At 48.5% G+C, this 9,817-nt stretch overlaps 1 protein-coding gene across 1 annotated transcript; it reads left to right on the top strand.

Moving 5' to 3' along the window:
* The first annotated feature begins 1,306 nt into the window (after positions 1 to 1,306).
* Positions 1,307 to 2,053, top strand: LOC116244897 (uncharacterized). The gene has a single exon (XM_031616710.1). The coding sequence runs from the start codon at positions 1,307 to 1,309 to the stop codon at positions 2,051 to 2,053; it is 747 nt and encodes a 248-aa protein (XP_031472570.1).
* The last annotated feature ends 7,764 nt before the right edge of the window (positions 2,054 to 9,817 follow it).

The following is a 9,817-nucleotide window of genomic DNA, read 5'->3' as shown; positions in this document are numbered from 1 at the left end:
TTATAAAAACAATCCAGGGCTGAGAGCAGTCGCATTGTTCCACTTGTCCTGCCTGCTGTGGCACTTCTAAACGATGCTCGAACGATATCACAAAGGAATCAGCAGATGAAGATTCATATGATTATCTACGGCTTTATTGTTCTAAGGAATGTTCTAAGCTCTGAATGTCTGTCTAAGGAGGGGTATATTGAGGAGTACCATTTGTAACAAAATGGTAAATTATGACATCATATCATCTGCACTATTATTTTGGGGTCTTTGGTAAAATATTACATCATCTTTGATCGTAAATCAATTATCAACAATGGTGAAACCAACTGATCCCCTCTCCTTCCCTCCTAACCCCATCAAGTTCCCCAAAACCAGCAGTCTCACCAGTCTCAAGACTTCCCCTTAAAATTCCATAGAAAAAGTTCCATATTCAAGGAAGGTTTCCGACGAACAGAAGCAACGCCTGGTCCAATTGATCACCTCCAGCAACTACAACATGATGGATGTAACTCTCTTACTACTCAGGCCGCCAAAGCAGTCAAGATCAGCTACAGTTCCGCCAAGAAAATCTTCACGAAGTTTAGAAGGAATCTCAGGGAAGAAACTCAAAGAAAAAGCGCAGCTAGAGATTGCAAAGTTCAAGCCGGCTACATCCTGGTCCGGTCGGAAAGTTCCCTCCAGGCTACCCTGGTGACATCGGTTTCGCTGATCGCCGGCATGCAGCAAAAATCAGAGATGGAAAATGGGATGGCCTCCGAGATGGAGAGCTCATGATACTATATCTACTTTGTCCTAGTAGTAACAGCGTGGGGGAGGCGTGGCTTCAAATTCATCCATATATCTTTATATACTATTTTAATATTTAAATCAAGCCTGACTCCAAAATATCCCTCCCTCCTCCCACACCCCTCTTCCATCCCTCCGATTAAAGCCAAAGCATAAGATAGGTGGCTAACATGATGGGTATGGGCGGGCGTGCGAGGATGGGCATATTATAATTTAATTAAGAACTAAAATGTTGTTGGTTAGGCTTTTCTCTAATCGTTCTACTTTCTTCCGAGTAGGGTTCGGGATGTCCAAATCCAAGAAGGACTTCTATCGTAAGTGAGTATCTAATAGTCCAGAAATACTCGGCGTTGGCCGCGATGCCTCCCAAGCTGACATCAAAAAAGCATATTACAAATTGGCTCAGGAACTGCACCCCGATAAGAATAGCAGTCCCAACGCCAAGGATCGCTTCGCAGAGATCAACAAGTAACCACTCGTCCACTCAGTGCATACTAAACCCTCTCCGATCAGGCAAAACGCAAGAACTATGACCAGACTGGCTCCACCGAGGAGAACCCCTACCAGGGATTTGAAAATGAGGATATTTTTAGCAACATGCGAGGAGGCTTCGGCGGCTTTAATGGTCGAAGAGGACAGCAACCAAACATGGAAGACTTCCAGACAATCTTTGAAGACCTTTTCGGAGGAGCCGTGGGCGGAGGCAGCAGGAAAAGCCGAAGGGGCGGAAACGCCGCAGTCAATGAATATTCGGAGGACATTACTCTCAAATACGATATTGATTTCAGCGAAGCAGTCAATGGTTCTTCCAAGGTACTACCCTGACGATGAAGGTGATCGAGCTGAAGCGGAGGTGCACGTGCAGCGTATGCAAGGGGTCGAGGGCCAAGCCGGGACCAAACCGCAGAAGTGTCACCCCTGCCAGGGGACGGGCTCCATGACCTTCCACCAAGGCATCATGGTGATGCAGACCGTGTGCCCCAACTGCCAGGGCACTGGCCAGACCATAGGCCAGCCCTGCACCAACTGCTCGGGGGAGGGAGTAGAGGTCGTTAAGACCAACGAGGAGCTGAAAATCCCCAGGGGAATCGATAACGGAGCGACGCTGAGGTTCAAGGGCAAGGGACACGTCAACGGCGACCTCATAATTAAAATCAACGTGAGGAAGCACCCAGTATTCAGAAGGGAGGGCAACGATTCCCACGCCGAGAAGGAAATTTCAGTAATCGACGCCATCTTGGGTACTGAGATCCAGGTGGAGACAATCTACGGCTAGACCAAAAAGGTGAAGGTATCGCCAGGTACCCAAAACGGCGACAAGATTAAGATGCCGAAGGAGGGTTTTTTCAAGTTGAACACCAACGAGAAGGGCAGCCACATCATCACCATCAAGATCAAGGTCCCCTCCAAGCTGTCGAACTAGGAGAAGAGTCTGTACGAGAGGTTGAAATAAATAGCTAAGTGATTTATGTATACATCTGCACCTAAAGCACCCCCAGCCTCACCTTCCCCTTCCGTTATAGCGTATAACTATGGCATTTGATTGGGGGCCGTGAGATGTTATGATGAAGTTGAATTCTCGGCATCAACTTAATATATATAGGGATGGACTCGTTTTATAGCATTTCATTAAGGCACGCTAACCAGCCAGTGCAACTAGGCAGCGATATCCTCCTGAAAGCGAAGGAGCGGCTGCGGGGGGAGTCCATCGAAGCCATTTTCCGCATCCCTAAGCACGTCCTCCGCTAATTCACCTCCCCCTACAAAAATAAAACCTCTAGAAAGTACCGAAGCAGCGGCAAGATCTCCGAAAAGAGCGTGTAGCTGGGCAGCATCGGCCAGTAGCTGCACCACAACCTGCGGCAGACCATCGTAAACCAGACCAAGTCCATCCTCAGTCCTCCAAAAACATCCAAAAGCGTACGGATGGGCAGCAACTGCCTGGGAGTGGGCGGGTCGAACAGGGACGAGGTGATCCTCAACATGCAGCACGAGTCCAACATGAAGACGCTGTGCCTGCTGCAGAAGACCATCCTGAAGGAGGACGATTTGTTTTATCTGCAGGAGGACGTATTACAATTGCACACTAGTAGACTACCCATCCTCAGGAAATACGACTAAAATAACAAAAGACCAGCTCGCAATTACGGAATGAGGAAATCTCCCTCCCCAGCTCCTTCCGCCAAGTACAGCCAGCACCCCTTCTAAAAAGCGGGCGTTTCTCTCAAGCCTGGGCCATTCAAGCAGGAAAAGCCTTACATTCGAGGTTGGGACACCGTCTAGGGGCACTAGATGTGATAATCTTTAACTTTTGGATTGTTGAGCTTTCGATTGAAAATGTGCTTGAAAGTGGGTTCTAATATTTGGTGAGCCATTAGTGTGCTTATTATAAAAGCGCACCAATATTATGAATCTATAATTGATTACTTATGGCTACCCGATCAGCCTCAGGCTTCAAGGAGACCACCGTCTACGAGGAGAAGGTCACGCAGCTCGGCGAGCACTACTACCAGCCCTACTACGTGGGCAGGTTGCTCGGCAAGGGAGGCTTTGCCTTCTGCCACGAGGTCAACACCATCAACGACACCACCAAGTATGCCATCAAAATCATCCCCAAACTCCACGATATCGACCCCAAGAAGAAGAGAGAGGCCGCCATCAGGGTAATGCACCGCCCATTCAGATCCGCGACGAAATCAACATCATCAAGTCTCTCAACCATCCCGGCATAGTCAAGTACTACCGCGACTTCTACGACACCAGAAATACCTACATCATCATGGAGCTCTGCACCGGCGGGGTAATTCACCTTCGACTCAGTCCCTTAGCGATATTCTTAAGAAGAGAAAAGTGCTAAGCTAGCCGGAGGTTCGATTTTTCCTAGCCCAAATGGTAGACATCATGAAATACATCAAGGAGCGCAACATCATCCACAGAGAGTAATTCTTGATCGATTCAGCATCAAACTAGCCAACTACCTGCTCGACGACAACTTCAGGCTGAAGCTGGCCGATTTCGGACTAGCCATCGAAAACAAGGAGTCTGCCAAGGCGAATTCCAGAATTTGCGGAACTCCCAACTACATCGCACCAGAAGTCATCGAAAAAGCTCCCTACGGCTTCGAGATCGACGCATGGGCAACTGGTGTGCTAGTGTACTCCCCATTCCACTCAGTTATACTTTGATCTTCGGTGGGCCGCCATTCGAGACCAAGACATGCAAGGAGACCTACGACAAGATCAGGAATTGCAGCTTCGAGTTCAAGGGAGCCAAGAACATGGACATCACCTGTTCGGAGGACGCCCAAGACTTCATCAAGTAGCTGCTGTGCCTGGATGTGAGGAGGCGGATGAAGTTCGAGCAGTTCATGGGGCACCCCTTCATGAGCAGGTTCAACATCCCCAGAGAGCTCGACTCCAGCTTCCCCGCCTGCCCGCCCCCCGAATCCTTCCTCGAGGCTTATGCAAAACCCGTCAGGGGTATAAAAAAAAGGCAAAGAACGCTAGTCCCAAAGCCAGCAGCCGTAGCCATTCCCAATCCTCCACCCAAGGAAAGGTTCTATCCCAAGTTCGAAGGCAGAATCACCTACAGGAACGCCCTCAACGACTCTCCTGTCAAACTCAAGCCCATCATGTTCCAAGACCTTGACGACGGCATCCCCATCAAAATCGAAGAAGCGCTCTACAATGACGAGAATTGCAAGGAATATGAGCCTAGAATCTTCGAGAAAACCCCCACCAAAGCCTCAGTCGCAACTCCGCGAGCTCTACCAGCTCCAGCCAAAGAGCCAATTATAAAGAAAGAGGAAAAAGCCATCCAGAAATAAGCTGAGAAAGAAGTGGAAAAAGAGGCTGAAAAAGAGGTTGGGAAAGTCTTTGAGAAGCCGCAATCATTGCCCAAGGACATCGAAGTGGTAAAGAAGGAAGAGGAGGAAGGCGAGAAGTCGTCCAGCACTCACACCAAGGGACGCAAGAAGCACATTCCCAACAACAACCTGGCCCTCGCTGAAATCGATGAGCAGACCCAGCGCAAGCCTAAGCCTGCCAAGAAGGAGAAAAACGAGCTGGCCTTGCAGAAGGCAGTGGACGAATGGGTCCGACCCAATCTCACGCTCAAGCTCAAGGAGATCAACAGGGAAATGCAGCTCAATGCAGAAAAGGCAGAAGTCAAAGTCCTACACTGGCAAAAATGCGCCAAGAAATACGGCATTTCCTATGTCCTCAGCAACAACCTCATCGGCTTCCTCTTCGAAGATTGTGACTGCATGCAGTTCTCCCCAAAAGATGAGTAATCACTATTTGATTCAGCAAAATCCATTATTACTGCCGCAAGGATGGAAGATGCGTCCACAGAGAGATAAAAGTGGCTGAAATCGAAGAACTCCGTGAGCCAGAACCCAGCGTCCTAGCAAAGGTGGAGATCCTGATGCACTACCGCCGAGGCTTGAGAGACAAGTTCCCCTACCTGAAGGAGAAGGCCGTGCGCGACACCACAGCTACTTCCATCACCGAGTGCGCCATTCCGACCTGCGTGAGGAGTTTCAGGAAAGGGAAGGAGATGCACATCTTCACCCTCAGCAACGGCACCAACCAGTTCTTCTTCGACGACGGTTCGGTGATGTTCTTCTCGCTGCCGTCCTGCATGATCAGCTACAGGAAGGGCGAGGAGCTGCTGGTGCACAGCATCCCGCTCATCTTCAACGAGCTGGACGAAGGCTTCAAGGAAAAGGTGCAGATGGTGTGCGAACACTACAGCAAGGTCCTCAAGGTCAAGCCCGGAGAGGCGGAACGCTGGCTGCTCAAGTAGGCCCCAGACGAGAAGAACTCCAAGAGCAAGGTCCAAGCCTGATTCGCTACTCTTTGCTATTCAAATCAATATATGTACGATAAGGCAATAAGAGCATAATAATTATTGTAATTGGGACAATGTATGGTATGTTGTCCATCTCTCCGAAATGACTGTTTTTTAAATTTGAAGATTGAAGGTAAGCGGATGAATATAAATAAAGGTCGTTAGTTTAATTCGAACTCGAATGGTCCAGACAATCCCATAGATGCACCAGCAGCTCGACTCCCTCAACAGCTTCTTCACCCAGAAGATCTCCTCTTTTGTCTCCGTCGTTACCTCCCACCCCGGCCGCCTCACCCCCAACGATCTCAAATAGTTCGCAGATCTCATCGACGATATTCGCAATAACGCCCTCGCCCGCATCTCCGACTATTTCAATAACAAACTGGATTCCAAATGCGATATCTACGACTCAGAGGTACCCTCCGACATATTCAGATCACTCTTTTCTCAGATTCCGCATAGTCAGTGTAGGAACAGCTGCACCAATTCCGAGAAGACCTGCAGCAGGCCACTGTATCTCTCAAGTAGGAGCAGAATAGGCGATAGAAATTGCTGGATGCGTTCAGTCAGAAATACTCATAGAGATTGATCATGAAAAAGGCGTGGAGGATGTTCCAGGAAAATAGGAGAGAGAGGCAGTAGGCAAAGGCCCTGGATAAGCGCATGGACGAAATCTACCGTAGAAATTTGGTCAAAAAGGCATTTTTCCCTTGGAGAACGTACATCTTCTTTTACTTAGACTTACCTACAAATAAGGTTTCGAGAACACAGTGAGGCGCCAGACATAGAAGGACATCCAGTGCATCCACGAGCAGTACAGGAGCATAATCGACATCCTGAAGGAGAAGATAGTGGAGACTGACTAGATGGTGAAGGTGAAGCGGGCGGCCAAGGGGGAGTTCGCCTTCGCCCTCAGCAAGAACATCCTCAAGAGCATCTCCAACCTCTCCCTGGAGGTGATGTCCCTCAACCAAATGTGATGCGGGACGGAGAGGTGAACGAGCACGAGACGAGGAAGTTCATGAAGACGGTGGAGGGGGTGATCAGCGAGAAGCTGGCGAAGGTGAAGTAGTACAAGGGGGCTCTGCTGGGGGAGGAGAACGAGGAGGGGGAGGAGAGGAAGAAAAGAAAAAAGATTACTTTTGTCTGATTCATCATTCCACCCATAATAGCTGCGCTTTTCCTTTTCCTCGGTGCGTCGTTGGGCGGGGTCCTCGGGTGCATCCGTTGCTAATTTTGAAGTGCGATTATAAGAATAGATAAAAGTATATTATTCGAGAAGGAGCTGATTCCATCAAATCTAATTTTAATGATTTTTTATGCAAATAAGTATTGCCGATTCGCACCCTTCCTACTCCGCAAACTTCTGAAGCTCTCCTAGCCGCGAATCGGAATGCTGGTGCGGGTATTCATGCGGGATTGGCACTCGCAGATGCATTTCATCAGATTTTAAAACTGTTTCTATACATGCGCACAAATCGATTAACACATCTTACCCGTTCTCATTTTGCGTACTGGCCATTTGGAGCATTGATCTGAAATGGTGTGGGGATGGGATCATGCATGCGGATCCATCCATGGACAAATTTATGGGAGAGGCGTTGGCGGTGCCAATAGATGGGATGGGCGGGGGAGGAGGGCGGGGTCTGGCGGAGCTTGCCGGAGCTGGCGGGGGTGCGAGGAGCGAACTCTAACATGCGGATGGTCGACTAATAGGAATGGGCATATATCATCCATCTTAGGAATACATCGAAACCTCGAGATATAACAAAACCGCCCAAACCCTCCTCAGCCTCACCGACCGCTCCCCACCTCCCCACCACTCCACTCCCATATCCAAATATCACTCCCTATCTCTCCCATCTATCTCATCCCATCTTGCCATCACCATCTAGATCTGGCGTAAAACGCCTCCCCGGGGCACGGCTTGAGGGAAGGCACCTGCTGAGGGGGGCAATAATTAGTCCTGGGCGTAATAAAAGATGAAATTCTAATGGTGGGAATGGCGGGCTAATTGCAGGGGAGCATGTTAAAAAAATAAAAAATAGGAAAAATCTTTGGAGTGTGAAAGCGAGGTTGGTTTTCAAAGTTAGGGAGCTCGAATGTTTAATTGATAAAATTATCATAAATGTCTCGAATGGACGACTGGTAGGTTCTCTTCGAATCAAAAGCCAACAAGCTGGCCCAACTCTGCCTCACTCCACTTGAAATGGGCAGCAAACAGGAGGAGGACAGGCCACCCAAAAACATGGCCCTCGGAGAGATGGAAGAAGCCAGAAAAAGAGAAGCCAGATGTATCTCGAACTACTTCGCCATCACCAGCATCGTAGCTACTCTCCTATCCAGCCCGCCTTTGCTCACACCCTGGCAGCCGTTGCTTAAATCCTACACATCGACCCCCAGCCAATGCTGGGCAAGCTGGACGCCGTCAAAATCAAAGTGGCAAATGCCTCCCTTGAGAGCGCGAAGCTTTGCAGACCACACGTTCCCGCCTCGAACTGTGCTTCTCCAGGCGCTGGAGATAGCAACAGTCCACGGTTTTCTTGCTTATCCACGACTTCGTGACCCCTGAGCGCAGCAGGAGGACTAGGGTGCTAGTCATTAACCAGCGCGGCCTCATCCTGCAAACCTTTTCCAATGTCGACACCGTCAAGGGCTTTATCTTTCTCAGCAAAGTGCTACGCATCAGCTATACGAGACTCGAAAATCTGGTAGTTTTGTCTCTTCTGCTGGGATGGCCAACCTTGACTCAATGAAGATCCTGAAGGAGGTACTGATTAATGTAAACGTGGTAATGGTCTCCTATGGCAATAGGGCTAGGCTGTAGGATTTGGATGTCAAAAAACTATCTGCTGGCAGGTTCTTCCTCATGGGGAGTACGGACTTCAAGTTAGCGGAGTTCAGGAAGTAGGAAATAATAATATGGTACATTTCTCAAAACGAGAAATATTTATTAGAGTGGTTTCTAACGAGGCTAAGCTCAATCCTGCGGTGCGAACGTTTCGTGAGTCGGTTCTTTAAGGACTTTCAATATTAGCACCACCAATTCAATCAAAAATAATTCGTGCTGAGATTATTTTCATTTTATTTTAATTTTGTTTCGCTGGGCAGAATGGAACAACACAGCGAAGAGGACGTCAAATCGGCCATACTGGACGCCTGCACTGACCAACTCCTTTAAAAACAGCGGGAATTTGAACTCAGGAGTGCCGAAAAGTAGGTCCATTCTTTTACTACGAATTCAATATCACTTCATTGTCCCGTCTGCAAGCGTAAGAGCAAAATCACCTGCTTAAAATGCTGCGCTGAGTTCGGGACTAAGTTCGGTCTTTGCGAGGTCGATTGTTTCGAAGAATTTCACTCCGATAGGATCAAATACGCCAAGAATATTTCCAAACGTAGGAAGGTTAACGACTTTCTTATCCAGGAACGGGAAAGGGAGGAACAGGCCAAGAGCGACGACAACGAGGAGGATGACCTCGCGCCCAACCTGAATCAAGTTCGCACCATGGCATAATTGCGGGAAAAGTGGCAAGGCGCAATAGAGAACGGCAGGAAGGAATACCAGCACTTCTTGAGAATGAGCGCCATGAACTTCCTACCGCAGAAGTTTGTTGACAGGGTCAACCTTCTCCACCAAAAGATATAACAGCTATCATCCAGAAGTCTTTTCAAGAAGCCCATGGTCAAAAAATAGGAATGATCTGGTAATCATGCTATCAGGACATGAGCATTCATCTATTGTTTTATGCGTTATATCTAATTGGCCTTTATTAATACATTTTCTTACCTGAAGGAAATTTCTAAAAGTAGATTTTTAAAAAGATGTGGGGGCTATAGCGGCCAACCGCTCTCTCTTTTGCACCATGGAAGACAACCTTAACATCGTAGTCCCTTTTTTATGTAGATCAGCGAATTCGCAGACACCATTGCCAACACCTTGAAGCGGTTCGTCGAGCTCTGCAGAGAGGATAAGCGCAGGCGGGAAACTGAGAACTCGGAATTGCGGATTTGCAAAGCGAGCTCATCAAATAACGGAACGGAGGATGGAGCTGGAAGATATTGTCAGGCAGCGTATGGCAGGCAACGCGCAAAACGACCCCTCTCTCATGGACGTCATCAACAATTACGAGGAGAGGAGGCGTCCCAAGACCCCCTTTCTGCTTTTTGTGGCCGACCAGAGGGAAAA

This window comes from Nymphaea colorata, unplaced genomic scaffold, assembly GCF_008831285.2.
Source record: "Nymphaea colorata isolate Beijing-Zhang1983 unplaced genomic scaffold, ASM883128v2 scaffold0369, whole genome shotgun sequence".
Classification (NCBI taxonomy): Eukaryota; Viridiplantae; Streptophyta; class Magnoliopsida; order Nymphaeales; family Nymphaeaceae; genus Nymphaea; species Nymphaea colorata.
Note: the sequence above shows the minus strand (reverse complement) of the source record. Positions and strands in the feature narration are given on the sequence as shown.